The 14372-nt window shown below is 44.0% G+C and overlaps 1 protein-coding gene and 1 long non-coding RNA gene across 2 annotated transcripts in view; one reads left to right on the plus strand and one right to left on the minus strand.

The window, feature by feature from the left end:
- LOC138287582 (uncharacterized) overlaps positions 1 to 14372 on the minus strand; it is a 337458-nt gene that overhangs the window by 127191 nt on the left and 195895 nt on the right. The gene's annotated exons all lie outside the window — the stretch shown is intronic.
- Positions 1 to 14372, plus strand: part of LOC138287581 (sodium- and chloride-dependent betaine transporter-like) — a 515340-nt gene that overhangs the window by 97522 nt on the left and 403446 nt on the right. The window contains exon 2 of the mRNA XM_069228140.1: positions 11491 to 11702. Within this exon, the coding sequence (XP_069084241.1) occupies positions 11491 to 11702 (212 nt within the window). The remainder of the gene's footprint in view (positions 1 to 11490; positions 11703 to 14372) is intronic.

Raw genomic sequence — 14372 nt, forward strand, 5'->3', positions numbered from 1 at the left:
TGTTCATTTTGAAACTAGTCTGGATTAAGTTATCTTCTTTTTACTTTTCTCTCTTTCTTTATTTCTTTCCTTCCTTCTTTATTTCTTTATTTCCTTCCTTCCTTTTTTCTTTCTCTTTCTTCCTTTAGTTCCTTCTTTCTTTTTTTGGTCTTCTCTTTTCTTTCTTTCTCTCTTTCTTTCTTTCTCAAAGGCAAGAGGCGGCTTGGAGCCAATGTTAGGCTGACTGAATATTAAAGTAGTTTCCCTTCAGTGCCAGGGAGTTCTATAGTAATGTGTACTTTCTGTCTCCAGAAAATGTTTTCTTTTAAATTGATGAAGGCCTGGCATATTCCCAAACAATAAGGTTTTGCAAAAAACATGAAAATTAAGAATTGCCAGATGGCTGGTGGTCGAAACTAGACCTACTGGCTTTGCCAATGCATGTTTCAATTGAAAATGAGACATAACATGTGGAATTGGTATTTAAAACACCAAATACTGTATGATTTGCCTTTTCCCTCAATAGATTTCAGCAGGTTTGTCTTGACAAAATCTCTCAGGGAAAAACAACAGAGGCTGAACTATATACAGTGTACCAAAAGCTTCAACAGGCTTGTCTGCCTGATTTTGGATCCCCTGTTCATCCTCAGTGCACTTTAGAATGAAAGAAAGGACTGTAGATGCTGGCCCTTTTTGACAAATTAATCATGCCAGACTACATTTACTGCAGGTGCGATCTCAAGTGGGAACAACCTTATTTGTATCTTACAGATGCAGGAAAACAGGGGCAGTCAGGAGGCACACTGACAACCCTCCACACAGTGGTGATACACAGTCAATGTGACTATGTGGGCAGCCCTGGGGATGAAGGAACAACAGCAATCCCCTTTCAGACATGTACAATCACTCACGGCAGCACCTGCAAGGGTATGATGATGATGCAACTTATAGCGCGCACAGCTACTCATAAGAATGTCCCAGCACGTACCAACAGATCAGCTCAATATGCATAATTATCCCTAGCTCTGCACAAGTAACCAAGTCTAAAGCTTTTTTTTAATTAATTGCAGTATTACTGCAAGCTCGAAGCTCCAAAGGGAGCTTATTCCATGCCAGAGCACCTTGGTAAGTCAGGGACCTGCCACCAGTCCCGGCGCTGCAAATTTGGGGAATGGTAGCTAATAGTTTGTTTGCCAATCTCATATTTTTCTGAGGGTTATAAAAACTGAACCAGGCTCTGAGGTAGCCTGCTCCAGATGGGTACAAGCACCATGTACCAGAACTGAGCTTTGAACAAAATTATTTTTTGATAGGGAGCCAGTGCAGAACTCGTAACTGGGGGGACATCCATGTTCTAAGTGGCAACAATAGGTGGGCTGCTGTGTTTTGAATTACTTGGAGTCTGTTAAATTGTTGTTCTGGTAGTCAAGATACAAGGCAATACCATAGTACAATCTAGCAGTAATCAAGGCCTGGATCATCAACTTATTTGCTGGAAACAATAGGAAGTGTAGACATTTTAGCAGGGAGCGCAGTACCTCAATGCACCTCCCAACTACTGCATTAATTTGATATTTGAAGGATAGCCTGTCTTCAAATTTGAACCCTAAGTTCTTTAGTGCAACATGTTGCTGGCATTGTCCGGCCAAAAGGTTTTCCAGAGTTCTGGTGTGGTATTACCAAAAACCAAAATGTTGGTTTTATCCGCATTACACTTGAGCTTGTGGATAGCCAACCACTGGAAAACTATGGACAGAATGCATTTTATTTGCTCCCCGGGTAGTTCTTCTCCCTTACCCCAAGAGAATAGCACCCTTTGCTTATTTATTTTCAAACTTTATATGTTTAATAAAGTTAAGGCTCATATTTATGGATGGTTAGTGTCACTTTAGTGCCATTAATTTTGGCGCTAAAACGACGCTAACCTAATTCCATATTTATATTTTTGCGCTCTACCCATCTAGCGTCAAAATATTGGAGGTAGCACCATGTTTAGGATGCGCGAAACCACCTTGCATCAATGAGACGCAAGATAGGTGTTCCTGTTCTAAACACGATGCTAAACCCCTAGCACCATATTTATCTCCAGGTGCAGAAATGACGCTCAAGGAGGAGGCGAACCTAATAATGGTGCTAAGCTCACTAATTGCCATTATTTAATGCCTGGGTCAGAGCAGGCATTAGGGTGCAGGTAGGCCCATTTCCATGGTGAAACACCATGAAATGGGCACAAAGATGCCCACCCCAGGCCCCAGGAACACCACCACCCACACCAAAAGGACACTATACGAGGGGGACCCCATCACAGGGAAGTATAATTGTTTTTTGTAAGTACCATTGGGGGCCACTTACATGGGGCCCCCTGACTAGCACTGGGTATGTTGGGCTTGTCCAGGGAACACTAGTCTACACATGGACAGGAGTCAATTTGTGGCTGCTTGGGCATCAAAAAATGGCGCTCAGCTGTATAGCGGCATATTTATTTGCTACTAACCAGCCTAACATCATTTCAGACCTACTAGTGCCATGTTCCCTAATGCCATGTTCCCTAATGCCATCCCTGACCAGCTTTTCTTATTTAGATGCTAGCCATTCCTTAGCGCCATCTTGCATCATTTATTATGGCGCAAAGATGGCTCTAAGGAATGGCGTTAGGCTGTGTTAAGAAAAATGACGAAAAACTGAGTTAGTGCAGTTTTGAGTAATTTTTCATAAATATGGGCCTAAGCTTGAGATACAGTGAGCAATATGCGCTACAGATATATCTGAACTGAGATCACATTACAAGGTAGGTCATATATTTACATGCATATGGCGATAAACTCCATTTTGTCAGGATGACTGTGTGTGGAATGAAGAACTATATATATTTTCAGTAGGTGCACTGTAGGCATATAGATATCAGCTGACTGTAATATTCTACCCACCTTTAAATGTGAGGCTAATCTGCAGTCTCAGTCAAAAGCAGACCAGCAGCTTCAAACAGCTACCTTTCTGCCAATTGCTGCCTTAGTGAAAAGTGGACCAGCGGTTTCAAACAGCTGCCTGTCTATCACTAATGCACCGTTACTAGTGCAGGCATGAGTTTAAGCCTGCTCTGAGAACAGTGCATTGACTGTAATACGACTTTTTACTTGGATTAACAAAGAAAGCATTTGATAGTGTCATGCTGTGGGGAGGACGCTAGGACTACGCAATTCAGGATCCTCCCAGGTCCACAACAAGGACATACAACACACCTTTCTTCTAGGCCTATTATAAGGGGGAAGGTTATGCTTCTCCATTTCCTCTACTTTTTGTGGGGCCCTAAGTAAGGCTGCAACATATTTATTTACAGATCTAACAAAAAACTGCCATATGTATTAATGATGAGGCCGCAAACATGGCTAATTCCTCTAGATTGAACCATATGCTGATCTGCTGTATATTCCCTTCGTCTTCAGGACATATTTGTAAACTTTGAAACAGGGTCCACTTCTATGAATCGTCTAGCTTTAATATGATGGCCTCACAAGATCTTCCGACATCATCTATCCGTGCTCCAAGGGCTGGGTAGGGAGAATGGTGAGGCGATAGGGCACTTCAGGTTAGGGCCATATAGCTATTCAACTGGGCTTTTTTGCCACATCTATTTTAAAGGACGTATTTATTCAAGACTACAATGCAGTATTGTCACAATCAAGGAAGAACAGACTATTGAACAAAGAGCAGCATATTTTCTAGAAAGTTACTTTAGTTGCTAGTTGCAAAATGTCCTAAAAATCACCAAGTATAACAACAAAGTTTCTTTTTAATCTGGATTCAGGAACACCTGTACAGGAAATTTGAATATTTAATATGAATCTGGGACAAAGTTGTTCTTGAACATTGTTTAGTGTATTGAGGCATATAAACGCCATCTTATGTGTACAGCTGGATTTCAGATGTAAAGACAGGTTTTTTTTTCAGCTATGGCCGTATCAACTGATAACATTCACTCATTAGTAGAAAGTTCATTCTTTATCTTCCAGTCTCAGGTCATCGTAACAAATTTCCCAATCATTGCTCTACTCATTCCACCTCAATGCGTTTCAATTCTAGCATAATACAGTGTTTAAACATATAAACTTGCAATTTACACACACATGCACACAAGATTTGATACAGAAGAATATTGAAGAACATATTGAAGTGCTTGCATTGGTCTCAAAATCCTTTTTCAATAGTAATGTGTGTTATATATAGGTGTTTTGTTTGGGATTATTATACTTTTTTAAAAGAAACTATTGTATTTAAGAACTGTTGGAGGGTGGGTCATTAGTTGTGTGGCCTGCAGAAGTAATGGGTTCGCACTCGACCACCTCTAGGAACCAAGCACCCCATTGTAGCGCATGACTCTCATAAGGTAGCGTTGCAAAGCAGTCCAAGACTTAGTCAAGGGAGGTGGTGTGGGCTAGTAATCACCATGCACAGGCACACAAGAATAACACTCAATAAATGATTGTCCAGCCTGTGCTTTTTCTTTTAATAACGTAAAAATACATTTATTACAAACACACTACTCAATATTATGCAACAATTTACAAATGTACAAAAGCTGATGGAATTACTTTTGGATGACATTGCATAATCATTCTTGTCTCTTTCAAAGGGAGATACAAAACAACAAGCATTCACTTATATTCCAATGCAATATTTGACTATACCTTGGAGTGAGAACTCCTTCTACTGGCAATAAAGTACATCTACTTTGATCACTAGTGGCTGTCAGTCTCATTACTCAAACAAGCATGAACAAAAACATGTATAGCCATGTTGAAATGATTTGTGCTGTTATGATTACTTTTAGCATGATCTATGCAGTCTACCTATATGGTGTGGGCAAAGTTTCATCATATTCCATATTGATTCATTCTACATAAAAAGTATTCATAGTTGACACGGTCCCAAAAGTCTATCACTTGGTTGTTTTTTATTGTGTAATACCACCCCCAGAGAGAGCCCTTTCATATGACCCTACTCAAGTCATATCATTGGCCACAACGTTTCAGGCACACATTTTTAAGCATATTCAGTACAATGTGCTGCACTTTAACCATAGTATGTAAATGACACAATTTCTGTAACAACACGTGATTACAGCCTTTCACCCCTGGTTTCTGCCAGGCTTTGGGCTGGGCCCCACAAGGCATTATGGGGTGCCTCTATTTAATTAGTGGCTCTTCCGCTGCACTGGGGAGAGCTGCTAGCTGCCTTTTTGGATTCCCGTGCCTTTTTTGCGACCTTGTGCCGCAGTGCATTCTCTTTTTGGGATGCCCGGTCCCATCCGCACACCCCCACACCAAGTATGTTCCATTGGGGAGCGGTGCAGGGAGCCCATGTCTGCCACTCCTGTCAGCTCCCGAACGGTCAGCACACCCCAGTGCTTCTACGGGAGCTAGCACTCTGCAGAGATCTGCCTGCTCTCCTCCAGTCTCACTGGTGGTCTGCCTGCGGGCAGACCAGGAGGAGGTGACCACACGGGGAGGTGCACTAGCGCTCCCCGCCTCTTCTTCTTCTGTCTGCACGCCAGACGCAAATCCAGTAGTGGCTGACCTTGCCACATGGGGGAGTGCTATGACACTTTCCCCCACCGATCTTCAGCCTTGGGGGCACAGGGATGGGGTCCTGGACCCCCCCTCCATGACATACTTCACGGGGAGCACAACTGAGCTTCCTGGCTTGACTTCAGGAATTCTTCACAAGGAGCGTGACACCACTCCCCAACTGCATTTTACTGGTCAGTGGCCCAGGGATGGGGTCCTGGGCCCCTCCCCTCCACTATCAAGGGGGAGTGACAGCACTCCCTGGCAACTGTCAATTTTTCCAGGGATGCATGATGCCACTCCCCGGCTCATACATAATCTTGGGGCTAGCCCTTGGGCCCTGGCCTACCCCAGGGGCAACATTGTAATCTGTGGCAGAGCCCCATGAACTTCCATGCTGGTCCTCCCTGGGGGTCAAAGGTCACATACCTTCCTTCTGGGATATCTTGGGCCCCCCCATAGGCCAATTTCAATGATCTTCAGCTCATTTTGGTCCTGCTGGCAAGCTGTTGTCAACTGGAGCACTTAAGTTAGGCCTCCTGGCCCAGAAGGTTCCCAACTTCATAGGGAGCCAGTCCCACTGAATCACCATGCCAGCCTTTCATTTCGGTGCCTCCCTCTTTTCTGGGAAGTGCGGTCTCCTTGCACCAGAGCCAATCTTTCCTCCAAATGGTCCTCAGGTACTAAGGGAACTAGCTTACATGGTCTCAGGATGGGCCCCTGCTGGGTTTGGAGTAATTCAGGGGCAGAGTCCCTTACCCTGGGCCAGACAGGGGGTTCTTCTTTCTAGTTGTCTATGACGCCTGTCTTCATTCCCAGTGTTCTGCAGAAAAGCACATCCAAGAGAGAACTCCCTCCCCTGTGCAAAACCTTTTAAATTGCGACTGAAGTGTCCAGCAGGGCTGTACATCTGGGCTATCCTCATGTGCCACATCACTTATCTGCCCCCGTTGCAACCTTCCTGCATAGTCTTCTGGGATAGCTCAAAATGGCCTCGTCCAGGAGTCAGTTGCCACATGTGCTCTGAGAGCCTCAGCCCCTCCTCCCTGACATTCCTTCAAGGGCCTCTCCTAGTAATTCCTACAAGGAGCCCCTCCTCATTCACCGGCGTGAGGCAGGCCTGGTTCCTGGCACAGAATGACAGCTGCCTAATTGATGCAAGGCCCTGCTTCTGCAGCTGGACAGAGCAGTAATTGGCCGTAATCCTGAGCTGAGTCATAGTCTCAAACTATGAGGCTTCCTCACAGTAAAAGATCAAGTGATCTAAAAACAAAAATAATCAGGGCAGACCAGGTAGTCAGAACCGTCCTCTCACACGATCCCTATATTGTCTATTTGATTTCATGTATTTGTGTCCCAACCTTGAGTTGGCTTTGTAAGAGACAAGATTGAAAATCTCTTTAACTTTAACTCACCTAGTAAAGTAGACAGCAATTTATAAAGTGCATAAATGACCCAGGGGTAAAAAAACAACTGTCTAACAACAGGTTAGAGTGAGAACATAGTCAAGGTATGTGTGAGGAAGAATATTTAAAAGGGTTAGATAAAGGAGAGAGAGAGAAATGGAGAAAAACAATTCACCACCTTGGAAGGATTCAAGGGACTATCATCAGTAATTAATGACAGGTCAGTTCATTAGATGTCTTTCAAATGGAAGGGATTTACTGTTCTTCTTGAGAGAAGCTGGGAAGGGGGTTTTGCCATTCTCAGGAGTAGTGAATTCTAGCTCCATGGAGCACTTCCAGTGAATGAGCGTGAGTCTGATCTCTCTTAAATCTAGGCTCCTCAATAAGTACTGTGTATAAGCTGTACAGGGAGTGAATACCTCCAGGATGAATTAGCTTGTAGGTCTGGTATTTAAAGGTATCACAATGAAGTGCTTTGTGAGTAATGCAAGCCACATTGAGAAAGCTGTGAGCATCAGTCGAGGAGCCACTCGAGAGTGATCAATGAGGGAGTAATGTGGTCAAAGCTTCTGGTTCCCAAGATTAACCTGTCAGCCATGTTAAGCCTGCCCTTCATACGTATGATGGCAATATCATAGTCAAGCCTAGATATTGCAAGCACCTGTCAAGTAACAGGATAAAAGGTTTGACCTTTTTTTTTTAAATCTGAGTTGATAAACGGCACTTTTGACCATGGCGGTGATATAGATAAGCATATTTAGGTTTTTGTCCAGTTTAATCCTGAAGAGTGTGGTGTAGTAACTGATTTTGGGAGTGCAATTGAGTGCCCCTAGGCTGCTCAGCCTGTCTTCGATCTGAGGAGCATTGTGCGGTGAAGAAATGAGTCAGCCTTAAGAGGGTTTACTTTTTCATGGTTGACCAGTAGCGATAAATGAACACTCTTTTGAGTCCTACTTAAGTGGCGTTGTTTAGACATGATATTTTTAGGTAAAGCTGCATGTCATCTGAATATAGATGTTATGCAATATTGTCATGTTGGAGGATCAATGCAAGGGGCTCCATATAGAGATTGAAGAGTTTGGGGGGCAAGAATGGTGCTCTGAATAACCCCTTAACTGACTGAGGAAGTACTCATTTCTCCCTGCTCCCAAGCTAATATTATTGAAGCTCCTGATCACATGATGGGGGCATCACCACAGCCATGTGTGAATCGGGATGAACCAGTGGTGTAGTCTGGTGCTCCATGCTTGCAGAGACTTCATCCCCCAAAGGCAGAAAGAATGTAAAACAAGGGAGAACTGTCAAGCTCTCTGCTGGTAGGTAGAGGGCTAAAAGTCTAATCTTTTACTTTTCCTACCTATCAGAAGATACTTCTTAACCCCCCATTAGTCCTTGAGCTGTTGTCCCAAATGAGACAGAGATCAGATGCATTACGCTGATGCAACTTAGTTTACAACTTTACAGAAAGTATCACAACAGCAGCCACTCATTTAAACTGTGGGCATTCCCTCATCTGTCTGTGGGCAGACACTCATGCAAATGATGCAATACACATTGACTATGTGCATGCTCCCAATGTAAACTCTTCTGCAGACAGGCTGGGGAAGGCACTCTGAATGTCTGTTACCCACGCAATGGTGAAAATTCCCACCCCTCTCATGGGGAGAGGTAAGATGCGGTTATTACCCACACTTTCCACTTTGGGGTGTTGGGTCTGATCCTTTTCCAATGCAGGCCAAAGAGTGCGCATCCAAACATTCTGTGAGTGTGGCTAAAGGCACAGTAACTGGATATGTTTATTTGCATTGTCTACACCAGCTCTTTAAATTATACTTGGGGGCCCATACAACGACAGGTCTGGTCGGGAATTGGTCCCTTCACATTTGAGGGAGAGTCTGAGGGACCAAAGAGTACCTGGCTGCACCTGGGGCATAATGTTAGTGCAGTAATTACCAAACAACCAAATTGTTTTCCTAATACATTTCATTAGATCTAACTTGCTGGAATGTATACAAAGAAAAATTAGGGAAAAGTTTAATACATGTGGAAATAACTACTCTTGTCTTCCTGCTTCTTCACCCTCTGCATGCTCTACAAGATCTTCAATTGGCTCCCCATCAACACCAGACGCATCGTCACTCAAACCCTGGTCATCAGCCGACTGGACTACGGCAACGCACTCTATGCAGGCATCACCATGCATTTCATCAGATACCGCAGATGATACAGAACTTAGGAGCCAAATTCATCTGTGATCTCCCCAGGCAGACCCACATTGCCCCCCCACCGCAAGAAGCTCCACTGGCTCCCAATTCAGAATAGATGGCAGTTCAAGATGCTGATCCATGCCTTCAAAGCCCTCCACAACCTAGAACTTGTGTACATCAACCTCCAATTGAATTTCCATCTCTCATCCAGACACCTGCGCTCTACCTCCCTCTTCCTTGCCCTTACCACCCTACATCTGCCATAGCAGCAGTGGAGGACGCTCCTTCTCCCACCTCGCCGCAAAGTCCTGGAACGTTCTCCCACTCCACCTACGGACCTCATCCTCCTTGCTAGAATTTAGAAAAGGACTCAAGATCTGTTATTCGAAGAGCCCCAGCAGCAGTACCCCCAGTGTTGGGTTACCCTCAATGGTGATTAGCGACACTTTACAAATCTATCAGGATTGGATTGGACTAAGGACCCATTTGTGGATGTAATTGCCATTATTGCGAGTATTATCTCTGAATATGAAGTTATTACCACAGCCATCGAATGAGGCATCTCTGGGTATCTGTACTACTTTACACTATTTCAGCCCACTCATAATCAGGACCTCCTTTTTTGCACAGCATGGTGACATCGTTGGCTGGTAGAGCACGACAAAAAAACAACTAATTACGAGCAATGTGAAAGAAAAGCATTTACAGTCACAGAAATATTGCTTGACGTGCTTTGCATGTTCAACACTGTGTTATATCCAAAATCAACACAAGTAATTAATTCATGTGAAAGTATGACCGTCATACCATATTTAATTTCCTGGTTTAATCTAAAAAATGTAATATTTGTAACACAGTTACATTGTCAGAGACCATTTCTGAATGGACAAATCATTTGCTCTGTAAATTAAGGTTAAATGAATATCAGTAAGAGGAGTAAAATCTGGGAGCCAAATCCCAGATCTTTTCATCAATATTCCCTGCTGGGTACACCTGATTGGTTGCCTACAAGCTAGTAATTATGGCAATAATCTGCTGCAATTGAAAACTATGTCTTTTTTGCACAATCTACTTTCCTTTTCACTGCATTTTACAGTGGCTTTCCCCGCTTAACATTAGTCGAGCACCTTTATGAAACATCACACATCAATGAATCCTTAATTTGCAGCACTGAAAGCCCTCGTTGCTCCTTTGTTGATGTTTTGCCCTAAAGGCAATCAAGGTAGTGCATTTGTAGTTACATCTTAAACCCACACTATCACATGATTGGTGAAAACTTGAAAACCAAGTGGGAACTGACGCGGGACCACTGATCTCCCCACGTTATTCCCCAACAATTTAGAACAGCGAGTAATTCCACTGCACTGTAATTAACAATCACTGGACTGCTGTGATCTTTCAGTGTTACTACAGCCCCGAGATGGCAATGTAGGACCATATTACGTGTTACCAGTCACTAAGTTTTATATTAAATGTTTATTTTGGTGCAGTTAAAACACAATTTTTTTTTCACATTTACCCGTCCATCCAGTTGTAAAAAGAGACATCCTGTGTTTCAAGGGTGAGGCAGGCGCAGAGAATTCTGAGGCTTGGATTTGCATGTCCCACTCTTATACCCAGCTCTACCCGTGGATGCATGTCCGAATATCAGCTACAGCAATATCATTTGACATAAGTACTTTGTCCTAAATATAGTGTCTTGGTGCAGACTGTCTGTTATGAACTCCAATGGGTGAATATTTTTGTAAACGATTTGTAGACAGCAATATTTATGTCAGCCAATATTCTTTTTAGACAACGATATTTTAGTACCATAGGCGGGGCTGCAAGAAAGTAAACCACGTATTCTGTGTGTTCTTTAACAGAGGCTCAGCACCACGTGCAGATGGAATAGCTCCCAGCCTGCAAGTGAAGTACAGAGATGGCCTACAGGCCTCCCTCCCAGTCCTGTGGAACACAGAAACAACTGGACTTTGCTGAAGAGGGCAGAGTTGCCTTCATGCTCAGACCATTAGCAACACTGAACAGCAGTGTAGTCCGAGAAGGTGGCGTCTTCCAGCTAGCAGAGTCTTAGAGCCAGGCGTCATATCATCAAGGCATTTGTTGAAAAAAAGGAAAGTCAAGTTTATTCTAATTACTGCAGTTGTGAATTAATCATATTTCGAATATTTTTTTAAATTACGCAACCTAAGTGTAGAAAACCTAAGTGTAGAGAACTGACAATGGCGCTCTGGCGTAATGATGTCTTGTGACTTATTTATGATCGACGCATTTTGACAACTGACTGTCTCTTTCTCTTTCCCTCTCTCTCTCTCCACTGCTGCGCATATACAGGGCCATGGACAGAAACGTTTTGGTGGAAGGCTCCAATGCGGTGCTGAAGCCCATTCAGATCCACGGCAAGAGGGGTAAAGGAGAGCAAGAAGAAACTAGAGACAGGGGCCAGTGGAGCAACAAGGTGGAGTTTGTGCTATCAGTGGCTGGAGAGATTATTGGCCTTGGAAATGTGTGGAGATTTCCCTACCTATGTTACAAAAATGGAGGCGGTAAGTCCAAACATTCTCTTGTCAATCACCCTGGTGTGCCTTTTGCAGAGCTGGGCCACAACTGATTGGCATTTGGCTATTTGCTGTCTGTAGTGTCTGGCATAGTGACAGTAAAACACACTGGGCTGGAATTAGGAGCCAAAGTGAGTTTCAGTGGCTGAGATTCATTCATGAAATACATCAATATTGCCTTATTTATCTCAATCGATATACTTCTTGCCTGTTTTGTAAAGGTCAGTCTCTGCAGCTTCTGTCTAAAGCAGGAAAGCCGCACTGAGACAAGGTGGCTCTGAAACAGATGCATTTAGGTGTAAGTGAAATTCATGGCTTCCCTCATAGTATATAAGAATACTGCAAGCATTGTAATTCTAGCTTCACAAGCCAACGTGCTTCATCGTTTTAGAGCAGTGTAGCCTAACCATGTTCAATGCAAAAGAGTTTGATGTGTTAAGGTGCATTTGAATGCAATACATTTAATTTATTAAGCACAACATACGTTTTTAGCTGCTCTTCCTATTTACTCGACTCTATTGAATGTGTTCAGTTTTTGCACAGTGTATTTCAACATCTCTGTATATTTATACCAACCCAGAGCTTACACACCAGGGGCTGACCCACATTTACGTACCTATCTTTACATAAGATTTATAAAACACCAACCGAGGTTTATAGGGATATTATTATACCATATATGAGGGGGGATGTTACAGTGCAAGTAAGAGAAGGATGGGAGAGGTAGTCATGGTAGAAGTACTGTGCAGGATAGATAAAGTGTTTCAGACACTTGGGACATAAGAACAGAAAGACTGGCATTTCTTTTTGTTCTACTTGCACCCCTTGAACTCCAACCGTCTTATGATGGTGTTCCGTCTCTTCTGTCACGTTTCCCTCCCCAGTCGTCTTTACTTTGCTTGCGAGGTAAAGTGGGATGCCAACATTCTTCATTTTGTAGATGATTCCAGAAGCAAGCCTGCTCTGAGAGGCAACAAAATTCTTTGAGAGGGTAGACATTTAATTGAGTCCAGCTGCCAAGTGTAGAACACACTTCAAGGGGTCGAGGCGTGTTTTAGAAATGCCATATAGGAGAGCATTGCCACTATCAAGGCGGGCCATTTCCAGCTGTTCTGAAGTCGGATTCGGGTAAGAAGGTTTTCAACTTACGCAGCTGAGCCTGTGTAGAAGCCTAAGGACTTTGTGCTCAGTGGGAGGAGAGGTAAAGCTGCCTGGTGACATCTCTGCTACCCATTCCTGCACCTCTAGGTGCCTGCTAGTGATGAATAGGAAGTCTGAACTCCTGAGGTTCAGACAGCATTTCGAGATCCAGGATTGGATGGAGGAAAAATAGTCTTTTACCAGTCGAGGCTCGCTGAACATTGAAGGGGCGAGGGGGACAAAAACACTAAATTCAAATATAAACTAAAAACGTATCTGCGCGCCACGCCACCGCTCCTCTGTCTTCTCAACAGGCACCGGCTCCCAGCCTGCCCTGTGGCCAATCCTGATGCTGTAGGTCAAACATACATGCGCACTGAGGGGAGTGCACAGTGCACTCCCTTCATCCCCTTCATCCCACATGGGCTCCTCACGGGGGACGACACACCTCCGCCATAGCGGAGGAGCCACCACTGTCTTTTACTTAGTCAGTGCACTGATGAGATCTCCATGTATAGCTATGTGTCATTTGCATATTAGTGGATGGATGCTGATTTGTTTTGGCTCCCGTGGATTCCATGAACAAGTTGAAATTAGCTTTAGAACATTCACTATGGTCTTGCCTTCACAGTCAGCAGTCTGTGAGGGCGTGGCCACTCTATGACCGGGACTGTGGATCCAGCCCTCTTCTACCAATACACTACAATTGCTTGGAGCCAGGAGCTCAAACAGAGTGATTTATGAAAGGCTACAATGCAGACTTCAAGTGCTTCAGACAGGAGCACCGTGTTAAGCTCTTTTGACAGCTTACTGCAATTTGTCCTCGTGAGTCATCCTCTACTACCCGTCTACTCCAGTTTCGTATGTCTTCCTCTGTAAGCTGGTCCCACTAGGGATAAACAAAATAAATTACTAGTTACCCGCTGTGGTATGTGCTGTGTGCATTTCCTGTTTCCAGAATGTATGATAGAAAAACGCATGGGTATATCATGCACGCCTTTACAATGCTGTCTCAACAAGAACTGCCTCTTTACCAAACATGCCTTTACCACGCATGTGTTTACAACAAATTTCGTTGTAAAAGCATGATTGGTAAAGGAACATGTGTGGTAAATTCTCCCCCGGCTTGCCTCCTTGCACCTACCATACTCCACCCTCCAAAGCCCTTAAAACTTCCCGCTTCCACCCCCTGCCCTGAGTCCTAACCCCCTTGACCTGAGCCAAAAGTAACCCTGCCCTGTCCTAAAAACTACTCTGACCCGACCTTCCTCCCCCACCCTGAATCCTATTACCTTCCCTGCCCTGTTCTAAAAACTACCCCGACCCACCCGCCCCTCTCTGAACCCTAAAACTTACCACACCCTGTCCAAAAGAATTACCCTGATCCCCACCCCGTCCTGAACCCTAAAACTTACTTCTGCCCTGTCCTAAAAACTATCCTGACCCCGTCTCTGCCCTGTACCCAATATCCTACCCCGCACTGTCTGAAAAACTTTCCTGCCCCCACCCTGAACCCTA

The sequence above is a fragment of the Pleurodeles waltl genome, chromosome 4_1 (genome assembly GCF_031143425.1).
Source record: "Pleurodeles waltl isolate 20211129_DDA chromosome 4_1, aPleWal1.hap1.20221129, whole genome shotgun sequence".
In the NCBI taxonomy this organism is placed as follows: Eukaryota; Metazoa; Chordata; class Amphibia; order Caudata; family Salamandridae; genus Pleurodeles; species Pleurodeles waltl.